The sequence below is a fragment of the Gastrolobium bilobum genome, unplaced genomic scaffold (assembly GCF_033153095.1).
Source record: "Gastrolobium bilobum isolate Gb01-03AN ecotype WA unplaced genomic scaffold, APGP_CSIRO_Gbil_v1 utg1533, whole genome shotgun sequence".
NCBI lineage: Eukaryota > Viridiplantae > Streptophyta > Magnoliopsida > Fabales > Fabaceae > Gastrolobium > Gastrolobium bilobum.
This window is the reverse complement of record NW_026897265.1, coordinates 238,994-263,118: the sequence shown is the minus strand read 5'-3', so window position 1 is coordinate 263,118 and position 24,125 is coordinate 238,994. Positions and strand designations below refer to the sequence as shown.

Sequence of the window (24,125 nt, the reverse complement as noted above, 5' to 3'; positions counted from 1 at the left end):
CATTAGTGTGAACTGTGGAGATTATTACTCTCAAGTGCAATAATGGGGTCAATTAAAGCAAGTGATAGCAAGGCAATGTTAATAGATGCCTTAGTAACTTAAGATGATTCGAATTGTTTGTTTGTTTTTGGTTTTTTATTTTATTTTTTTATTGTTGTGGACATTCAAATTGTTTGTTATCATTTCTCAATTGATTACCCATAAATGTCACTCACACAAGGTTTTCAGAACCTTCACAGATTTGCATTATAAACTATGAATAAATTTAATTACAACGTCCACAAAAAAAAAATTAATAATAATTACAACAACTATCAACAAATTTAAACTACGCTTTTTTTTTTGCCAATTCCTTTTAAGTTGTGTAGACAATTGATTAAATATTTTTGACGAATGATTAATCAACTACCTACTATTACTTCAATAACAAGTGATTGATTGTAAGTAATTAAGTGGTTGAATCTTTTTAATAGTTTGATAAATGTAAATTTGTAAAGATTCTATGTGAAATTCCAGAGTGTAAATAAGATTTCTGTTGATTTCGCAATCAAAATGTTTCAAAAAGGAACATGGCCGAGCACATCTCGAGACTGTGATCGTTGCTCTTGCTTGGAGGTACGTTTTAAGTTGCAACTTGCTACATCCAACAAGCTCAGCAGTCTCAAAATATAGTCAACCACGTGTAAAACGAGTCACCTTGTTATTAGCTGTTGAATTTCCACAAACGAATCTCTAAGATAACAAAACAAAGAAGACAGCTAACAGTTATAAACCTACACCTAACTCTTAACAGTATAGCAGCACCCATTAACTGTAGTTCAATATGCCACTCATCATTGTAGAGACTTGTAAAACACCCCAGCATAAAAATATCAATCAAGAAATAATAAGAATTTTTTCTTAGTCGCGTAATCTGGGTCTACCATTATTTATTTATTTTTTTGGATTATAATGGGAATTGAACACTACACACATCCCACACCACTAGGCTAACTTTAATAGTTTCGGTGACCATTTTAACTCAAGGGTTAAAAAATATTTAATTATGTTTTTTATTTGGGCGTCATTCAACTAGATGTACTAAAATCTTGATCCAAATTGAATTGAACCATATATACAGATAAAAAAAGAATATTGAGATGCAGCACAACAACGCCATATTTAGCTCCTTGATTCTCAATGTACACAAGGAGCTATACTTGAGATCACTATATATTTTGACCAAAAAGGAATTATTTATTGGGCAAAATCATAAAGACGGGATCTTAACCAAATTCCATGAACTTCAACATGATTACATTCTATTCTATCTTTCCGATCAAATCAATATACAAGAATACTGTGCCCGGAATATATACTAGCACAGCTACAACCAGTATAACTGAGCTCTTGAATGCTGACAGACCAAAACCTGCAGAAACACGTCTGTCATTCTTCAGTCACAAGTTGAAACCAATTGGTAGAATTTTACAAATAAAGGGAATAACAAGTAGAGGCGGCAAAACGGGCTCGGCTCGGCAGGCCAACCCGCCCAACGGGCTGAGTTTTTCAACCCATCTCAAAAGCGGGGCGGGCTCATTTTTTGGCGGACATAAGCGGGTCGAGGCGGGTCAGTGTAAAATAGGCTCGGGCTGGCGGGCCAACCCGCCCAACCCACCAAACGGGGCGGGGCGGGCTGAGTTTTTCAGTCCACTTTCAAAAGCGGGGCGGGGCGGACTGACTCATTTTTTGGCGGGTTAATGGCAGGGTAGGGCGGACCGCTCACTTTGCCACCTCTAATAACAAAGGGAAAATGAAGACACCCCCCCCCCTCTTTTATATAACAGAGACTGTGCATAAAGATCTTAATTCAAAGATACTTCTCAAAACCACCCCAGCAGGTCTCTTTCTTTTTTAGTTACATAGTCTCACAAACAAAGGTAATATAATATATAAAAGGAAATTCAAACATCAAAGTGAAATTGCAATCAGAATAATGCCATGATGTTAAGAACCACCTGGAGAATTCATCACAATAAGCTTGCACTCAGTAGTTCAACAGGCCTTTCTCGCCCAAATGATTCATCATCAAAATCTTCATTTGTCGAATTTTCTTGGCATAACAATTTATTCTCTTGAGTGGGATTTAAGCAAGGAGCATTCCAAACCATTGAATTACCCTCACATACATTGGCTTGCTTGGAAGCATGATGGACATCAACATTGTCCTCCGCATTTAGCCTTGTATTATTAGAAATAAGTTCCATTCCCTTATCATCATCAATGCTTGATGGATCCACATTGAGATCTGAGCACAAATCATATCCACTTTGCTCCCCAGTTCCATTACAAGCAACAGTTACTGTTCCTTGGTCAGATTGATCTGCCGCATCTTTTTTCTGCCTTTTCCATTTCTTTGTAGATGAAGTGCCATCATCCTCAAAATCTTCCTCTTCTCTTTCTCTATGCAAATAAACCCACAATTTCCTTTCACCATCAAATTGTACACAAGGATCGCGTTCATAATGTAATCGATCCAAGGCCCCACTAACTACTTGGTTAATTTGGGCATCAGATACATCTTCAACAATATATTGAGAATCTCTAATTAATGTACAAACATCTGCTCTAGTACCAATACTTCCAGGCAACCTGGCAGCTGCATCTCTGACAAGACAAAGAATTGTAACATGTGGTGGTCGATCACGTTTCAACATAAAATGGTCTCTGGCTTTTGATGTTGGCTTACCACCACACCTTCTCAAGGGTGCAACAATAGATTTTTTACCGTCAGCTGCAGTATAAGAGAAGGCTCTGTCAGGAATCGAGTACCTGAGAACTTCCTCCTTTCGGAAATAGTCCCTCACTTCCTCAGAACTTGGGCTTATAGTGTTAAGACTCTTTTGGGCTCTAAGGTCCCTAAACCTCTCTTTCTCATCAAGTTTGACTTGCATCAAAGCCAAAGGTGGTGCAGGAAGACTTCCAATTTGTTGAAGAGTTTCTTGACCACATTTTAGCCACTGGGCAAAGGAATCAACCAATTTGACAAGCATCTTATAAGGAAGATCCCAAGCTTCAGGAGATGTCACCTCCTCAATGGTGTCATGGTCAGGTGAATTATCAGAAACTGGGCCGGTCCATGACCAACTTCTTGTAGATTTTTCATAAACTGCTAACACCTTCCAACCCTTTGCTCCTAAAGGTGCTGTTTTTGAAGAGAATATCTTCAGAACACCTCTGACTAAATCCTGCAAAGGCTCTTGTGTCTCAAGAATACAAGGATCACCAGGGTTTGATCTCACACGATTAACAATCTCCTGAACAGTCAGACATGGCATATTCAGTTGGTCAGCATGCTCACAATTGGAAACAACCTTCTCATTTGAAAGAACACAACTGACACTGCCTTCCTGTGCTTTGTTATGCTCTTCTCGAGGCTTCCCCACCTCTAAACTGTCTTCTCCAACTTGGCTAATCATTGCCATGCGGACTGCTGAAAGAAGATGTATAATGGAAAATGAGAATCCAGTATGAACAGTAGGGGTGATCAAAGTAAATGGTTTTTTCTGTGGCTTAGATTCCGGCTCCATGTCTGCCACTCCCATATCAGTAACTAGTGGCTCAGAATTTTCCATATGCGAACCAACCGTCAATGCTCCTGTTTTTTTCTTTGATTTTCTCCTCAAGGAACTAGAATCATCAGTTTGGGGAAGAAAGTTAGACAGAAGATCAGCACCTTCACCTCTTCCATCAAGATCTCCCACATCATCCTTCACTTTCCGCTTCTTCACTGTTGAGTTGCAACCCAGTAACGGTGTCCTAGACCTTTTATTTTGATCACCATTATATGCACCATATTTTTTCCCTTTTTTCCCAAACCTACTCTGCCCAACTCCATTACCATCCACCAGCAACCGTTTCCCAAGAGAGTCATCTTCCTCATCACCCGCATAATCATGCAAGTATTTTGACCTGGGAATGGAATGATCAAGGCCAGTTCTCCCTCTCTTCTTTCGCTCTGTATTATATGAATTCAAGTAGGGCATGTCTAACCCTTCAACAGGTTCCTGGCCATTCCGGCCCATCATGTATACCTCACTCCAATCATCATCACCATCATTAAGCTTATCCGAACCTGAGGGATAGCTCTCTTCCATAATTTTATCAGCTGAATCATGCAAACGACCACCATTGCTTACTTTACCCTTCTGCCTGGCTTTTGAAAGGTAATTTTCAACCCGAGGCATATGCCCCTGCTCTCCAAAGCTGCCCTTCTTTTTGGACTTCTTAGGAGCTGGGTGAGACTTCAATGATGTCATGTGAGAACCATCAGCAGTAGCCATCAAGTAAGAAAATTTGCTATGCAACAAAGGATTGTCATTGTCATCGTCATTCAATTGCTCTGATGAGTCTGATTCAGTTTCTTCACTTCTAAGAAGCATCCTGTTACCCCTCAGAGTCATTGTCTCTTGTCCTCCATTCTGTATTAAATTACCTTTGATCTTCTCTTGCAATGATTTTGTTCCGAAGTCAGAGGATAGAAGTCTATCACTCACCTGTGGTGAGGAAGACCTATAAGCCATGTAATTGAGATCAGGAGACTCCCTCCCTGTCTTCCATTTCTTGCTCTTTAGATTCCAATCATTATATTTGAATGGTGAATCCATAGCAAATTCCTCTCTCAGTGTTTTGTTGTTGCCGAAAAGTTCATTAAGATCTGATGAACCAACCAGATTTCCTTTATGCGGTAAATGTGAGCCCCTCAGTCTAGATTTCATCTGATCACCACTAAAAAATTGCTGAGCATTTTCAGGATACTTAGCCTTTCTAGAAAAATCATTGGAACCTCTCATAGAAGAGGAGGGCTTTGCTGTTAACATTTTCATATCTGAAGATTGGTTTGGATTCCTAGTGTATGTATGCAGATCAACCTTTGAAGACAGAGATAGACCCATCAAATTGTCAGTATCTATTTCATCACCTCTCAGCCTCTTCCCCACTTTCAGAACACCGGACTTGTCCGTCAGGTTACCACGTAATACATTACGATTTCGTTGGACACTATGTCCATATGTCTGTTCCTCATCATCCTCACCATTCCTCAGCTGATCCCTCATCCTAAGCATTGACCCTGAATCATACCCCACTGACTTATTCCGCCGGAAAAGAGCAGTATCTGAACCATTCATCCCAGGATCCAAAGCATGGTAAACAGAAGACAAATGACCTGCTGGATCCTTCGCTGATGGTGTCTTTGAACCAGCCAGCTTGAGTATACCCTTTGGGTTTGGCTTTCCATACTTCTCTGGTTCCAAAACTACTGATTGTCCTCGTGAACGGACTTCTAAGCCTGTACTCACCCCATGGGAGGAATAACGACCCATTTTCCGCATGACTTTCTTATCCTTTTTCTTCCTACTCCATAAACCTTCACCGGACTCTTCACCTGACAAATCAACCTCCAAATCTTCCATCTTCTCGTGCATCAAACTTTTTTGACTTCTCATAATGTTCAAAACACGAAGCCTTTCTTGGATGCTGTATCCCCTACAATTAAGCCAAGCATCCCTTATCTGACAAAGACTGTTAACCATGTCGTTCTGATGCCTCCTCAATAGATGATAGTGCTGTCGCTTCTGAAAAAAATTCATACCCTCCCTGTAAAGGGCAACTCTTGGCTCACACAAGCCACCCTTAAGCATATCAAATAACCTCTTCATGGGACTCCCAAAATGCAAGTTACAACCATTAAAAAGCTCTTTCAACGTTAAAACAAAAGCCTCTTGGTCCATGTCAGGCAGATACTTAGCAAGTTCAAATCGCTCCTCCTCACTCAAACACTCATTCCACACATCCAAAGATAGTACATCTTCGAGACCCTGAAGATCATACAGTTCCAAGGGAATGCTGCAAGTCTGATTCCCAATCTGGCAAAACTCAGCCACGGTCTCACCCAATTCCAGCAAATCAAAGTCATCAGACCCTGCCCCAGAATCTGCATCATCAAAATCATCATCCTCATCAGATTCCATACCAGTGTTACGCCGCTGAACTTCGCCCTCATCGCTAGACATAGTGTCCCTACTTTGGGGCGAGAACTCGGAAATAACCCTCGACACCTTCAAGTTGTTCTTCTCAATCGCCATCCAAGTGCCGCCAAAAAACTTCAAACAATTTGAACCCCCGCCAAATCAATCTCAATCCAATACCCTAACCAACACCCGACAAAAACAAAATAATATCATAACCTAACAATTTCAATCCCCATAAGGGAAACAAAAAAAAAAAACTAAACCCAGTAACGCATTTAAAAAAAAAATAAAAAAACCAAATTTTAGAAAATCGAGAAATATTAGAAAAGAAAAATCAAAAGTTCTGAGATTTGGGAATGGAATACCTGAATGGATCGCAGTGATAAAATTGAGGAGGAAAGGACGAAGACGAATACGAGGTGGAAAAATGAAGGTTTGAGAGCATGATTGTTACGCAGCGCGATGGAGAATAAGTATGAGGCTGTGCGAATCTCAGAAACCCTAATTAGGGTAAATGAAGCAGTGGTGAAATTATATAGAGACAAAAAAGAGGGGTGAGACAGAAAGGAAAGGTCGCAGGGATGAAGAAGACGGAGATGATGACTTGGAAGGAGAAGAGCCGTCTGATCGTGATTTGAGCGAAAAGACGAAAAAGGGCACCACAAACAGAGTCAGAGAGAGAGAGAGAGAAGGGAATGTCAATGTAACCGTGAGTGATGAACGCTCAACGCAGAGGGAGAGAAAGTGAAAACGAGTCACCAGCCAGAGAGACATAACTTGACTCGCTCACTGAGTGAGTCGAGAGGCCGTTGTGACTCAGTCTGGAACTCACTCGTCCGATCCACATTAAACCGCCAATTGTCCCTACCCGACATCGTTTTGCCGAGTTTCTTAGTAGCTTTTCATTCTTGTTTTCCCATCCCCTCTTTTTTCTCACCAAAAAAATTAAAATATTACACTTTTAATAATTAATTCCGAATAGATAACAGTTTGAAAATTATATTCAAATTTATTGCAGTCATTCACGCTCAAAATAGGCGTGACTATTCACGCCTAAGTTATGCGTGACTCGTCTGATGTTGACACCGTGCACACAAAATTAATAATTTAACCGTAAAACTTTATAAAGCCATAACTTTTGACTTGGATATCCGAATGAGGTAATTCTTTTTTTGATTCCACATAAATTTTCGAGATCTACCCAATGACATCTCATTTGATATATTTTATCTCTCACAAACACAATTCAAATTTACAACAATGATACTACAAAGATGGCACCAAATTTCCTATTAAATACAAAACGCAATCAGCTCCTATTAATACAAAACGCAATCAACTCCTATAACATTAAATTCAAAATTCAAATAACCACCAGCAAATTTATTTGAATTGACGACAATATGTAACCAACTCATAAAATTACAACGCAATCAGCTCCTATTAAATACAAAATGCAATCAACTTATTGGAGGTTATTTGAATTTTGAATTTTGAATTTAATGTTATAGTACCCTTATTGAACGTGAATGAGTGCAATATATTCGTAATTAGGTTCAAAATGGCTACTTATTCGTAATTATTTATTAAAACGGCAATATATTCGTAATATTATTTAATTATTTTATTTATTAATACAGATTTTTCAAATTGATTTTTGAGTTTAAATCACACATTAAATCTTTATTTTGTTTTTCTTATTAATAATAATTTTTTAATTTTTTTTTGGTAATACACTATATAATACAATTATTGCAAATTTGAATTGTGTTTGTGAGAGATAAAATATATCAAATGAGATGTCATTGCGTAGATCTCGAAAAGTTATGTGGAATCAAAAAAAAAATTACTCATTTGGATACCCGAGTCAAAAGTTATGACTTTTCAAAGTTTTATGGTTCCTAAATTTGGCGTGAATGCCTAGGGAGTCACGCCTAACTTAGGCGTGAATAGTCACGCCTAATTTGGGCGTGAATGACTGCAGTAAATTCGAATATAGTTTCCAAACTGCTACCTATTCGTAATTAATTATTAAAAGTGTAATATTTTAATTTTTTTGCCTCTTTTTCTCGTTATCTCATTCATGACTGCTTACTTGACTCGCGGGAGCGTTTGGTACAAGGTATTTTTCATGATTTTCGAGAAATTAAATTTTTCTAAATTTTTAATTTTCGAATATTATCGTAAACGGAATATTTTCATCATATTTCTGAAAATCGAGATTTTCGAATAATTTTTTTTTCCTCTGTCAAACGTCCCCTTCATGCTAAAATCAACGGAAACATTGATGCCTAACTACAAAACGCTGTTTTAATAATAAAACGTCATTTAGGCCTTAATTTTTTTTCATTTATTGATTTCAGATTTTTAGAGAGGGAGGTAATAGTTATTACCTCTATTTCTTACTATCTCTAATTACTAAATCTTAATCATTGATTTTCGTTAATCTAACAGTTGTAATTTGTTGGGATGAAATTAATGGTTAATATTTGAAAGTAAGAGATAGTAAGAAAAAGAGACAGTAAGTATAACCTCTCATTTTTAAAAAAGAGAAATAATTTTCTTATGTAACAGGAAAATGATTATCTCATGTTGTAGAAACAAAACTATAAGTGGGACCCACAAGTAAGAGGAGAGAAAAAAAAGAAGTGGGACCCACCCCTTATTTGTATATGTAGGAAAGTTATTTTTCTTATGCAAAATGAGATAAGTATAACCCATTAAAGAATGAGAAAAATATTTGTCCTTTTAAATGACGTATGTGTCATTTTAAGAAAGAGAAAGACACAACTTAATATTTTTTATTTAAATTTTAAAAAAATAACTTACTTTTTCTCCTATAATTTTTATTACTTGTGCCTTTTTATTATTTAAATGACATAATTCTATGTCCTTTAAAAGGACAAATACTAAACCCCTTAAATAAAACCTCGGTACCATCTTTTTTTGAAATAATTGTTTTAAATTTAAATTTTTTTTACTCATTTTACATTAATTTCTTCTAAATTTTTAAAACTCAACATCAAATCCTAAAATAATAATCTGTTAAACATGTTAATCCGTAAATAAGTAAGATTTTTTTAACGAAAGTGTTGTACGTTAAATTCTTTATGTGCCACGAATATAATTCACCTGTAAATATAATTTCCAACATAATTAAGACTATTGTTTTGATAGAAATAAATTCCTTTTGAGTTTAGGATATTTCCTAAATATTTATAACCATCGTTTCCTAGTGGTCATATTTCAATTATCCCTCTCATTAATCCATTTAACACGAATGTGAAAATGAGAATAATGTTTACCTAAAAAAAATGAAGAATGATGATGATGAATTTCTAGGGGTAAGTTGTTTTTTCAGGTTTTGAGTTTGATTTATGCGAATGGAAAAAATTATATTGGGGGAATTACTCGGGTCCAACATATTCGGATTAAGTAGAATAATCAATGAATCAATTAATAAATTCAAAAATAACATAAATGATAACATGTTTTAAAATTTTCAAGGGAAATGATAGTCTTATGTTGTATAAGATATCTATCTCATGTCATCCAGATGCCTTGTGGTCAAAGTTCTTACGTGCTAAGTACAATGTGGAGGCAGGCATGACACCAATTATTCATGCTCCAAACAGCAGCTCCCAGCTTTGGAAGGGAATTACGCGTCATTGGAATATTATAATGGATCATAGTCGGGTGCAGTTAGGCAATGGTCAGTCCACTTTGTTCTGGCTTGATAGCTGGCTGCCCGATTGTGGTCCTTTGATCTCATATGCAGGTTCTCAGTTTTCTATTAGTGATACTCTTCAGAAGGTGGTGGACTACGTGGATGAATTGGGGCAATGGAAATGGAATTCTCTTCGACAATTGCTTCCAGATTCTGTGCTGCATCGATTTATGAATTTTCTTCCTCCTTCTAGTCAAGATGGCCAGGATCATTTATTTTGGAATGGAACGACAGATGGCAAGTTTACTGTTAAGTCAGCATATGCAATATTAGCCATCAAAGATACTACAATTCAACAGTTTCCTTGGGAAAGTGTTTGGAGATGGCAGGGGCCAGAAAGAATTCGCTTTTTTCTTTGGTTAATGGCAGGGGAGAAGCTGATGACTAATGTTTGTAGACTCCGCCGTCATATGGCTCTTTCAGATCTGTGTCCTAGATGTAATCAGTCTAGTGAAACTATCCTTCATACTATTCGCGACTGTCCACAATCAAAGGAAGTATGGTGCATGATAATGCCTCATATAAATCAGCGTGAATTTTTCAACCTCAACCTGCACAATTGGATCATTTCTAATTTAGACAGCTCGAAGGATTGGGGGATGGGGTCGGACTGGCCTCTTTTATTTGGAATCTTAGCCTGGAAAATTTGGAAATGTAGGAATTCTTGGGTTTTTGAAGGTGATCGCCAGAATGCTTATTCACTTATCCGTTCAGCAATTGGTTTCAGAGATAGTGTCGCTCTTGTAGCTAACCCTATTTTTGGAGCGGGCAATCAACCAAGGAATCGAATAGAGAGATTGGTTGCTTGGTGTTGTCCTCATGTGGATTGGGTTAAGCTTAATGTTGATGGTGCATGTGATGCTAATGGTACTAGGACTGGGTGTGGAGGAGTTTTTCGCGATGCCTCAGGAACTTGGATCGTCGGATTCTGTAAAAATTTAGGCTCAGGTACAGTTTTGCATGCTGAGTTATGGGCTTGCTTGGTTGGATTGGAGCTAGCTTGGGATAGAGGTTTTAGGCAAGTTTGGCTCGAAGGAGATTCTCTTTCAGCTCAACAGCTCATTACAAATGGGTGCCACCATGATTACCCTGCGGCTAATTTGGTGAATCGTATTCGAAATTTGATGCAGCGAGATTGGCAGATTTATATGTCTCACATTCACCGTGAAGGAAATAGAGTAGCGGACTTTCTAGCCTCTTACTCTTATGGTTTCTCTTGGGTAATTCAGGAATTTGATTGTCCACCGTCAGGTTGTATTGATAGTCTGTATGGTGACACTATAGGTGTTCACTGGTCTAGGCTTTGTGCCTAGTTTCTTTTTGTTGTGTTTTTGTTTTAATTTCCTATTATTTCCAAAAAAAAAGATATTTATCTCATGTCATAGATCCATATAATTTTGTGCCAATTTTTTCTTTTCTTTTCTTTTTTTTTTTAAATTATGGACCCCACATATTTGTATCACTCACATGAGAGTACTATCTCATGTAACATGAGATTAGTAAACCCCAATTTTCAAACTGATCATAACTACTTCCATTAACTAAAATGTTATTTAACTCAAAAAATAAACTCGCTTAACAAATTAACTTTTCCAAACATTATGTTGTATTTTAAGAATTTAATATGAAATTCATAGATTGTTGATTTTTTTCAAATCTTTTTTTTTTTAAGCAATTTTTTTTCAAATCTTATAAAGAGTCACGTCTTCCCTTAATTTAAATTTTTAATTATTTAAAAATATATAATATAAAATAAGCAACATTTTTCAAGTACTTAATCTTGGCTTTTTTTTTTGATAGCCTCTTAATCTTGGGTTTTAAGAATACAAACACTAGCATAAAATAATTGGGAAAAGGTCTTTTAGCTATGTGTTGGATAGAATTAACAGAAGATTAAATTCTTGGAAGCAATCAAATTTATCTCTTGCTGGTAGGGTGACTTTGGCAAAGTCAGTGCTTTCTACAATCCCTTTATATCCGATGCAAACTTCCATAATCCCTAAAACTACTTGTGATGACATGGAGCGTAAAACTAGGAGTTTCATATGGGGAGATACAGTAGATTGTAAGAAGACTCATTTAGTCTCCTGGGATACCTTATGTAGGAAGAAGCAGGACGGTGGTCTAGGAATTAGACAATTGAAAGGGATGAACCAAGCTATGATTATGAAAGTGGCTCATGGGTTGATGACTGATACTGAAGCTTTGTGGTGTAAAGTTCTCAAAAGTAAATACAAAGTGGGCACCCAGTTGTTCCCAAATGTAAGAGTCTCTAGAACTGGATCGAATCTGTGGAAAGGAGTAGCTCGAGTTTGGCAGCCTGTGGTGGATAATTCTCGAGTTCTTGGTAATGGACAGAACACGTCTTTTTGGAATGATCGTTGGGTTCCTAATTGTACTCCTCTTTCACAGCTTACGGTGCATCCGATTCCTGAAGATTGTCTTTCATGGACGGTAGCTGGATGTGTAACTAGTCAAGGGAGTTGGAACTGGAATTTATTTCAGCACCTGCTGCCTAGCTCAGTTTTGCAAAAAAGTTCAAAACCTTGTGCCTCCTTTCTTACAAGGTGGTCCAGATAGAGTGATTTGGACAGGGACTAGTGACGGTAAGTTTTCAGTGAAGACAGCTTACTCTCTCATTGCACAAACGGAAGTGGTAGATAATGTATTTCCTTGGGACAAAATTTGGAAATGGCCTGGTCCTGAGAAGATACGTTGCTTTCTTTGGCTTTTTGTTGGGGATAAGCTCTTGACTAATGTGAAGCGTGTTCAGAGGCATATGGATGATTCAAACATGTGTTCCAGATGCTTAGTTTCTGAGGAGAATTCCATACATGATATTCGTGATTGTCATATTTCTAGAGATGTTTGGAAACTTATTGTTTTGCAGGTAAAGCAAAAGAATTTTTTCTCCCAGCGTTTCAATGATTGGTTGCAGTCAAACCTCGTGGTTGGTGATATGGGAGATAATCGGGAGTGGCCTTTGATTTTTGGTATTGCTTGTTGGTTCATCTGGAATACCAGAAACAAAATGATTTTTGAAGGATCTCAGGCTAATGCTTATAGCATTGTTCGACAGATTTGGTGTTACCATGATTATGTGTTGCAGTCTAGAGTTCTTTTTGTATCTTCTGGTCTTCATCGAAGGAATAAAGAGGAGCGATATATTCGCTGGACCTTTCCTCTAGATGGTTGGATAAAGATCAATGTAGATGGGTCTTGTACAATGGGAGGAATGCGTACTGGGTGTGGCGGTGTTCTTAGGGATGATACTGGGAGTTGGATTGTTGGCTTCTCAAAATACCTTGGTTGGGGTAATTCTCTTACAGCAGAACTTTGGGGTTGCCTTCTAGGACTTAAGATAGCTTGGAGAAGAAATTATCGTAGAGTGTGGTTGGAAGGAGACTCGGTGGTCGCTATTGATTTTATCAATAAAGACTGTAATCAGGAACACCCTCTGGCTACTTTGGTTCATCAGATTCGTCATTACATGCAAAAGGACTGGCTTGTTCATGTTTCCCATGCTTACAGGGAAGAAAATCGTCTAACGGATGCTCTAGCTGGTTATGCTCATTCCTTTGGTTGGGATTGGCAAGAATTTACAGCTCCTCCAAATTATTGCGAATCCATTTTGAGGGATGATGTTGTTGGCGTGGCTATGCCCAGATTGTGTCTTTATTTGTTTTGTTTAATTTTCCTTGTATTTCCAAAAAAAAAATAAGCGAAAATTTTTTATTACCAACGACGGTTTTTGGAAGTTATACTATAATAATTGCACAGTAAAATTTAAAATATTTAACAAGAAAAGGATTTTATTTAATATGACAACAAACATATAATTATGATATTCAAAAATAAAAGTTCTTAATAATTTTTCAGCATAGGATTTTTTTTTAAATTTTATAAAAAAAAGCATAGGAAGTTTTAGGAAGCTTGTTGTAAAGGATGAAAAAAACTGTAGAAGACGTTTGGTAAAGGAGAATTTTTTTTTTTATCCGAAAATCTCGATTTTCATAAATATGATAAAAGCATTCAGTTTACGATAATATTCAAAAATTAAAAATTTAATTTTCCAGAAATCTTACAAAATATCTTATACCAAACGCTTCGTTAGTGTATTTTGTTGCTCTCTTCTTAAACCCCACCTTGCTCTACCTCCCTTAGGTGTTGATGTACTAGGCATCCCACGATAGAGGTAGCCATGACCATGACAATTTGAGTTTACATGATGCGAATTTATACAAGGGTTTTATGTTTATCATTTAACATAATATAACTTCACTTTCCTACACACACATTAAAGAGGTGGGGTCCACATGTTTTTTTTCTCTTTCATCATTCCACTTTCTCTCTCCCTTTTGATGTGAGAGTTGGAAACAACACTTACATTATGTTACATAACACTAATAAAACCCTTTATACAAATATGAATACATTCTATATGGACGTAATACAACTTTGAAAATTGGTCAATTTTTTTTTTACATTAATACGATCCGTTTATTATTTGGATTGACATCACACAATAAAATAGAATGCAACCTTAAAAAAAATTGTAAACAGATCTTTACCCATAATTTAATGCTAATTTCATATGCCAATTGTTACCACCAGTCTATGCCAACAAACAAGCGCCACGTAGCTAAAAGAATTTGAACTAAGAGAAACCATGTAGCTCTATTGGTGGTCACTGATACTCCCAACACTGTGATGTAATCTTAAATAAACCTATTTTTTGTTAAAGCAAAAAAAGACAAGAAAGTATGATTGTATATATATTGATGTAGGAAGGTGTGATTGTATTCTTAGAGCCATGAATTATTTACTGATGTTTTTATACTTTGAATTAATCTAGACTTGATGCATGTATTCAGTTAATTTGAACATGGAGCCTTATTATTTGTATTGACCCATTGAGGGAATTGCAGTCCGTGTGGGACTTGCAAGCTATATGTTTAAATTATTGTATCAATTAGGTGATCTGTATGTGTGGGACCATATTCGCAGTTATCCGAAATACAACCGCTATGTTGTCCGAGAGACTCCGTCAGGAATGACACTTGATGTCATATCTTGATGGTCAATGACCACTAATACTGGCTCATGAAATTAATTAGTAGATGTATATTTAGATTTACGCTTTCGCAGTATCTTGCATTATACTTATGTTGATTTTTTTTTCAAATTTTGGGGGGAGGGGAGCGGCCGTCAACCCTAGCACCTCCCTGGGTCCGCCCCTGATTAACACAACATGATATAAATAACTTATAAGAAGATTAACATGGATCAATTTTGTATTTGTAGAATAATATACAATACAATATAAATTTTTTATATTAATTTTTCTAATACGAACATGATATGAATTTGAAAATAGGTTGACCCGAATATGAATTTCTCCTATTGTATTTATACCATGTCACTGGATCATATTGAAAATTGCCACCCTTAATAAAGGTATTTAGAGTCTTCTATAGGAATATATCATCATTAATAGGTATATTCCTTTATTAAGAGAAGAAAAAAATCATAGTTTAATCAAAAACAAAAAAAAACAAATTATAGTCATCTGACATTTATGATAAAGTGGTGAATAAAATTAGTATTTTTTTTTTTATAAATGGAATCCCAAATGTACTGTAAGAACATTTTCTTTTATAGAACTATAGCCAATATCCTAATGTACTCTTGTACGCCTTCAGGGCAAGGTGTCTCTTATTATTGGGGTTGTGACAATGATAGCATGGTCCAAGTAAAAAAAATGCTTGAACCAAAAAAAAAAAATGCTAAAAGGGTCCAAATAACTAGACGTGTCAAAAAAGGCCATCTTAGCCCTAACACATAAGGCCCATTCCAAACATGGATCAAAAGAATTAAACTCATTTTCCATCAGAGTGCATAATTTTCTCGGGAAAATAGCTCTACTCTTTTCAAAGCCTAATTTGGTTGTGTTCTGGTAGATTTACCGTCATCCTTCCGTGTGATGCTCAGATTGGCTCTTGCACTCGCACCCACACAGATAATCATGTGATATTTTAATTTTTTTTGCTGCAGTGTTGCTTCTTGCGTTCTCAGGGCTTGTTTATACCTCTATCAGAGTTTTTCGACTAGGAGGCTGCAAAAGAAAGCACGATTGACACACGTAGATACATACACAGTCAGCAAAAGGGAGCATGTATTATCTCTTCTCCTTTGTAAATTTAACCTCAGTGATTATAGGTCAATAAGATGCATAGAGTATTCTTCTACTGTTTCCACTAATCAATCCTTTATCTCTAAGTACACTTGGGAGTTGATTTTTCGTATTGCTTGGTAAGTTTATTTAGCACTTGAGCCTTTTGATATGATGCATAGAATGTAATTGGCATGTCAGCCCGTAAACCATTATGTTATGCAATCCTATATTGCTTTTGGTGCTGCTTCATTTGATTAATTTGTGAGTTTAAGAGTCACAAATTTGTGTTCGATTATCTTAGAATCATTGATTTACAAATTTGTTATATATGTGTAGGCAGCTTTCCTATGTCCGTTACTTCCATTTTTTTTTTTAATTTTTACAAATAAGTTGAGATATTATTTTTACAAACTTGTTGCCTTGCTAACAGTTGTGCAACAAGTAATATAGGACTTTTTATGAGTCCCAGTTATCGTTCCCACAAGGATCTTTGCGTTTTAACTTGAAATAAATTGGTAACTGCTAACAGAACTAAAAATAGAATAAAATCAAATGAAAGGCTACTACTATTCTAAACTAGTGTACTGAAAATGTTTTTGTGGAGATTTTCTCTTTTTAAAACAGTGATTTTAGTTGGTGAAAGGATCTTTAACTACTGCCTAGAAAAATAACTTAACTAAAAGACTTGTAAAATATTTTTTTGTAATGATTTTCTTTTATGTTTTAAAACAGAAAATTTAATTTCAGATTTGGATGAAAATACAAAAAGATGAAAAAGATGAGTTTTGAAAACAGTGTCTGGAAGTAAGTTGGGTGTCTATTTCCCCTTCCCTCATTTGTCATTAGGATGCTTTAACAAAAAACATAGATTGCTTCCAGCTTAACGAAAATACTAAAATAATTGTTGTTTCCCAACAACAGTTTTCTTCCACTAACAACAGTTGGCATATCCCTATGTCACTGTTGTCTTAGGACCTTGAAGTACCATTTTCACAAGTTACATGGGGTAACTTCATCCCTGGAGCCATACCCATTGAGAGAGATTTCTCTCAACTTTCCATGTGCTTACAGTGAGGTCTAATGTGAGTTATTTCCCAATAATCTCACACCACTAGGAGTAGCCTATGTTTGATCATCACATATTAAACTCAACATACAAAAATGCACAGTAAACAAACTGGGAAACAACACTGTAAACTTCAAAACACCACTAATAACAAACGAGTTCCGAGTACTCTTTCCAATGTTGTTAAAATGTAGAGTCTATGTAAAAACGGTAGGGGTGAGTAAAAACGTAAAATCGCAAAACGTAAACGAAACGTAAGAGTTTACTAACGTATTAAAAATAAAATATATATCCAATATATATAAAACCAAAACCCTTAAACATGTTTATTTTATAAGAATGTCAATTTTAATCTGTTTGAATTTATATAGAATAATTTTAATGTTTTAATTATATAAGTTATTAAATTTAAGCTAATTAATGACTAAAACTATATATTTTTTTATTATTACGTGTTATATATATATATATTTGAACTATGCAAAAAAAAAAAACATATTACGTTTCGACACTACGTTTGAACCGTTTCTACGTTTCGACACTACGTTTGAACCGTTTCGACTCAAAACTCGTTTCGACTCAAAACTCGTTTCAACTACCGTTTTGACTCGATTTTGGTCATAAAATGTTGACACGGTACGTTTTTACGTTTCGACACTACGTTTTTACAACACTGACTCTTTCAACCCAACTCTAAGAAAATTAACTCATCACCACATGTTGAAGAGCTAACAAACAGCAAGAGTACATAATAGAAACAGAAACTTTAAAACGTACTAAAAATAAACCCAGGAACTATCAACAGCAGATAGCCCTGAAGAAGTGCTTACAAAAATTACAAAACAAAAATACTAAAAATTGAAAACAGAAACAGTAACATAAAAATATTCTAAGAGCAGAAACAAAATTTCAGCGAAGCAGAGAAGAAGAGACTGTCCTACAAAATGCATTTTTCCCTTTTTTTTATAGCTGCTCCAAAATCACCTCCTCCAACCGTACGTACGCTCCTCGCTCCAATCGATCGTGGGTGTCCCTTGCACGATTAGCAACGCACCACAAAAGCAACTCCAGCCACTAACGACCTCCAGCTCATCAATTTGTTTGGATTTTTCCTTGTTACAACAAAATCGGCTAGGGTTTGTGTGGGTTGGTTTGATTCAAGAACTGAACTGTGAGTAGGCTAGGATTCTGTGTGGGTTCTGTATCTTGAATACAAATCAAAGAGTGGTTCGGTTTTGAGATGGGTGTCTGATGGATATGGTTCACTCGATGGTGGGTTTGTTGTGCTTAGGGTTTTTTTCTTTTTCTTTCAGAACTTTCTTCACGATTCTGAGTCCTACCCCTCTTGTTTCCCTTCCTTTCTCATTTCGGGCTTCTGATCAGCAAAGGAGTGACCCAATTTTTCTTCATTCTTTTTGATTGGAGAAATATCACTAATTTGGGCCTGAAACATACAAAATCAGCCCATTAATATTAAAATCAGAAAAATTCACTTCAATGCAATATTTGAGGTTTTTATTAACAAAGATATTCTTTTCACTCCCATTTTAACATCAAACCACATGTTCAAAGTCACAAATCATGGACTTATCACTACACTATGTCCTTGATGCTTATAAGCAGATCACTGGTCTTGGTTTCAATTCATTGGTGGTGTCAAATGATTGCTTTGGTTATGACCTGCAGCTAATGGGCAGTGTCTAATGGAATTTGCGTACTTAACACTTTGGTTATTGTGTATGAAGTAGTTTTATTGATTTTTTTTTTTAAATATAGCTTAAAAACATTTTTTATTCTGCATTCTTGGAGCACCTGGTATCCCAAATCAGACCTATGATGGTTGCAGAGCCCTTCAATATAAGCGGCGTAACAATAGGAATGAGGAGTCACCCCAGTTTCCTCCATTTCTTTAAACACATAAACCACCTCTTCCAAATCACCCTTCCTACAAAGTGCCTTGATAACAATGGCATACGCGTAATGATTGGGGCTCAAAAAGCCTCTTGAGTTGCTTGTAAATGGCCAATGCCATATCCACTTTACCATGTTCAACCAACCGGTTGATGAGAAAGTTACAAGTAAAGATATTTGGCACAATCCCACGCCTTCTAGTTTGAAACAGGAAATCAATAGCCTCATCAAACATGTTAAGACTAACACAAGTTTTAACAAACACATCAAACGCTCTAAGCAAGTGGTGATTCCCATCAACACCCTCCAACAGTGACTCAAACAAGTCATGGATTTCAAATGAAGGGTATTGTTTTGAAAGAGCAATGAGATCTAGGAACAGAGAATCCAACCTCCTATCCAAGCCCCAGTAGCACAAGATCCTGACGATAGCAACATAGGTTGAGATGTTGTGAGTGAGCCCTTGTTGCTTGACTTGAGTGAAAAAAGAAAGTGCAAGAGCAGGGTGATTGTGCAATCGGTTCAGTGTTTGAAGCACATAGAAAGTGTGTAGCTTAGGGAAAAGCGTGTTATTGGTACAAGATGAAGATGATTCTTCTTCAGTTTCACTGTCTGAGAAAGTGGGTGAATTGAAGTGGGCAAGTGCAGTGGATGCAAACCTTAGATAGTGTTTGGTTCGGGAGAAATTTTTTTTTACTAAGGAAATGTAATTGAGAGGGAAATGGTTGGAAAGTGAGTTTGGTAGGAAAATGTAAAAAAAGTTGTTTGGTTGACCGAAATATTACCAGAGAAATTTATTTAAATATGCAAAATCTATGTTCGGGAGAAACTTTGCACCTGTTTTTTCACTTCCCCAATTATCTCAAAATACCACATCTCAAGTGGTATTCTGTAACAGTGAATTTCATCCAAAAATCAACACAAAAGTCATTTTCCTATCTATCCTATTTGCCTAGTATTTTTTGAAAAAACCTGAACCAAATGTGGTATTTTCAATATCTACTTACACTTTCCCATCAATCCCAAAATAAACCTTCAACCAAACACTACAGGTGTGTGGTTTTGGAGAACCACTTGATGGGAAGTTTGAATCCATGCCATATGGAAATTGAGAAAAAGGCTTATACTCACATAGAAACTGCAAGAATGCAATAGGTAGAAGTTATATGTTAATATAAACCACTTGATGATTGCTCTTATATAAGCCGTGTCCTAGAGTTAAGACTAAGGTATGATAATAGCTTCAATAAGGAAAATTAAACTTCACTTTAAAGATTGCATAGTTGCAGACAAAGAAATACTAAAGTAACACTTTTAACGTAAAAACATGATGTTTACCATAACTTTGATTATACTTGTATTGGAGAAAGATGTTACACCGTTACATCCTGTTTATGCATTAGTTGTATCGTGCAATCCGAGAGTGACGTACCATCCCTCAAAACTATTTTATTTCATTAGACCAAATTGTTGCAATATGATAATAGAATTTTATATTATCATATAGTTATAATGTAATAAATATAATTGAGATATCTTACATAAGCAAATATAGGTATATGAGAAGCTCGTATAGGTATATGAGAAGGGAGATTAACCCCACAGCTGAACAGTTGACGCACTGTCCACTACAAGGCTAGTAACTCATAGTAACTCATTAACATTCAAATTAATGAGTTTATATCGGCTAAACCACTCTTTCAAATTAACTTTCAAGCCAGAAACAATCTCAAAGAACTGGAGAATGTAGAGAGAACATTCACAAAAACTATCTCTATCATCCTCCAAAATGAAAGAGTGTCACTTCAAACAGAAGATAGAGAATCCGTAATTCCTTGTGCACCGAAAAGAGGCAAATCAATTATGGTGATCACAAGCCACCTCTTCCACTTAGTTAAATTAATTCATTAAATTATAGAATCAGTTATATTAAATTTTAAATAATAAAAATTACACTTAAGATCCATCACTTATGTTGTTGAGATATATAGTTCCACATTGGTTGTATGTGCAACTAATATGAAGTTTATAAGGCCTTGGGCACTTCCACCCTTTAAGTTAGCTTTTGGGGAGGTGTATTCCAAGGTTCTTTACATAGTATCAGAGCCTCACCGTCTCCCACTTTAAAGTGGAATTTAAATAAAAAGCACAAAAAGGTAAACAAAAAATAGGCCTGTGCAATTTCCACGCTTTTAGCCTAAAGGGCTCTTGCGTGAGGGAGCGTGTTGAGATATATAGTCCCACATTGATTGGATGGGCAACTAATGTGGCCTTTATAAGGTCTTGAGCACTCCCATCCTTTGAGCTAGCTTTTGGGTGGTGACCTCAAGGTTCTTAACATGCTCTTGCGTGAGGGAGCGTGTTGAGATATATAGTCCCATATTGGTTGTATGTGCAACTAATATGGAGTTTATAAGGCCTTTGGCACTCCCACCCTTTGAGCTAGCTTTTGAGGCGGTGTATTCCAAGATTCTTTACATATGTTGTGGGTTCTATGGTGGTGGCTAGATGGGTGGGTGAAGCTTTATGTTGAGAAACTTCAATGCAAAATTGAAGGTTTTGCATTAAGGGCCCGTCACTAAGGAAAGTTGGAGAAGACTTGGAAAAGATGATGGCAAGACTGACATCATTTTATATTTAGAATGCCTATTTCTCTTGGCTCTTAATTCATCAATACTAGTAGACTTAAGGGTTTCATTTTTGCTAGGGAAGTTTGTCTCAAATTTCTTCTCCCTCTTTCTCTTTTTATGTCTAACGGAATCCTTCTCTTGGGAATCTGAACTTTTGGGCTTCGTCCACTCTGGCCTACAAAGAAAGAAAAAGAGAGAAAAGAAGGACTCTAATTAAGCTTCCAGGAAATAATAAATCAACTTGCGATCATCTTTTTCATAAGCAATTAAATCATACCCTTGGTAGATGAATCTTCAGGCATATTTTCTGCATCATTAATGACCATATTGTAGCAACTAGCAAGGGAGGGTATGTGGACGGCCTTATATACATTATAACCTGTTTAAACAAAAATTTAAACAGGTTATTGTTTTAGTTGTAGATATATCATATAATTTTCTATTAAATTAAACAGGTTAGATTAATTCATTGCTTATATATGCGCTATGTTGTCACACTTTCAGTGAAAGGACTCTACTTCCAAAATTATTGCTACTGTCACAATTGATCTCACCAACTACAAGCAAGCTACACACACACATATCATATTATACACCAAATTTATTAATTATATTCATCAAGCTATTGGTTTTGATATGCTCTTGTGAATAGGGATATGTTCTGATTTTTTTTAATAATTGTATTTGATTTAATGTATAGAAACTGAAAAATATGATGGAGTATGTGAATAGGACTATAAATGTAGATGATGAAGTTGTTTCTGAAACTCCTCTTGAAATGTCTGGAAGTGTTGAGACAATTAGGAGAGAAATATCTATTGTTTGGAAGTTCCGTTGATTCATGGAATAAGAATAGGACTAGAGTTTCAATGAGAGAGTTTATTGCTTTTAGAATTTGAGGGAGTTTAAAAATGTAAATTTTGCAAACAAAACAATCATGAAATGCTTCATCAAAAAATTAATCAGTTTGATATGAAATTAATTGTGATTCATATCAATTAAGATTAAAATATTAGATTGATACTAATTAATTGATACAAATCTAATTATTTTGTCAATGGATTGTCTTAACCACAAAAGAAGATTATTTCAACGTATAAAAAGAAGAAGAAGATTATTTCAACAATGCATAATTGCAAATAAAGATTCATTAAAAATGAAAATAATGCACAAATCCAATAATAAAAGTAGGAAATGAACTATATTCAATTTTTAGATTATAGGAAGGAAATTTCGACTATACTATGTGCTTTACATAGTCAAAATGTATGCTAAATTCCTTATTGTTAAAAGCGTACTTTGAGGAGTGTATAGTCAAATTGAGGCTAAAGCTAGTTGCTTAGCACTTTGTGCATTTCAGTCTCACTAGGGCGTTTCCATATTGCCAATAGCACGGGGGCATCATTGTATGAATTTAGTAGCAATGTGAGTAAACCTTCCCTGGTAAGTGGTATGTGATTCTTTGATGTGGTAATCTTTAACTCAAGTTCACAGTCTTTAAAGTGAACAACTTTTTCGTCTTCGTTGACCTCTAAATCCCTAAACATCCCTGCTTCGTTTGCTTGTTTAATTATTGTATGAATCTTATTGTTCATGTTTTACATTTAACGAATACAATCTTCTTGTAATGAATAAAAGAGTTAAGGATGCATGATAGCCAAAAGAAGAAGTTAAATGTTCATCATTTCTTTTTTTCTCCGTTTTAAGGTCATGCCAAATTGATTTTTGACGTCAAAATTCTATCATTATTTACAGTAACTTTAATGAAAACTTTTCAATAAAATTTATATTAAAATTTATCCTTTAAATTTTCACTCTAGTTGATTATAATCTTGTTTGATATATATTAAAGAATAATACAAACATAACTGAAAAAAATGTTTGCCTTTTTAAATAACATAACTTATGTCATTTCACTATCACAAAGAGGTGGAATTCATATTTTTTTGGGTCCATTTTCTTTTGCATGATCTATTTCTTTCTCTCACTTAAAATAATATAATTTTGACACATATTTTTTTCGGTATAATTATGCAGCATAAGTGACAATGATTGAGTTATAAGATGTTGTTAGGTGTTTGATGTGTAATAGATATGCATAATGATTTTGTGATATATATAAATAAAATATAATAAAAATTATACTTTTTATGTAATAAATTATTTTGCTTGTAATAAAGTCAAAATAATAAAAGGATATAACTTATTTGTCTTTTCTTTTCTTTTTTAAATAATATCTTTTTTCTCTTTTTATGTTGTACATAATAATTTATTACTTGATTTAGTTTTTTTTTTTTTTAATTTATACTTTTTTTAATCATTTCTCCAATTACTTTTTATTTAATTATCCTATTTAAATAATGAATAATCAAATAACATCTCTCAGTATATCAGAGCGCATCAAATTGATTTTTATTTTTATTTTTACTTTGGGTAATTATAACAAATTGATTTCCGGGTTAGACTGATTCATCGTAAATCCAAGTCTTATAAACCTTTAGCCTTAAACCCAAACAAGTTTTATGTGTTTCAATTCATTTTTCAGTGGTGGCACGCTAAAGAAACCTGAAAACCCTTTCAATTCATTCCCAGAGGAACTGTAGAG

The 24,125-nt window shown here is 35.4% G+C and overlaps 1 protein-coding gene across 1 annotated transcript; it reads right to left on the bottom strand.

Annotated features, from left to right (window-relative positions):
• Nucleotides 1-1,225: 1,225 nt before the first annotated feature.
• Nucleotides 1,226-6,706, bottom strand: LOC133305597 (uncharacterized). The gene is made up of 3 exons (XM_061505850.1): nucleotides 6,377-6,706; nucleotides 1,998-6,189; nucleotides 1,226-1,411 (listed from the first exon to the last, which is right to left on the bottom strand). Exon 2 carries the CDS (start codon nucleotides 6,123-6,125, stop codon nucleotides 2,010-2,012), a length of 4,116 nt encoding a protein of 1,371 aa, XP_061361834.1. The 5' UTR covers nucleotides 6,126-6,189; nucleotides 6,377-6,706; the 3' UTR covers nucleotides 1,226-1,411; nucleotides 1,998-2,009.
• Nucleotides 6,707-24,125: the final 17,419 nt, after the last annotated feature.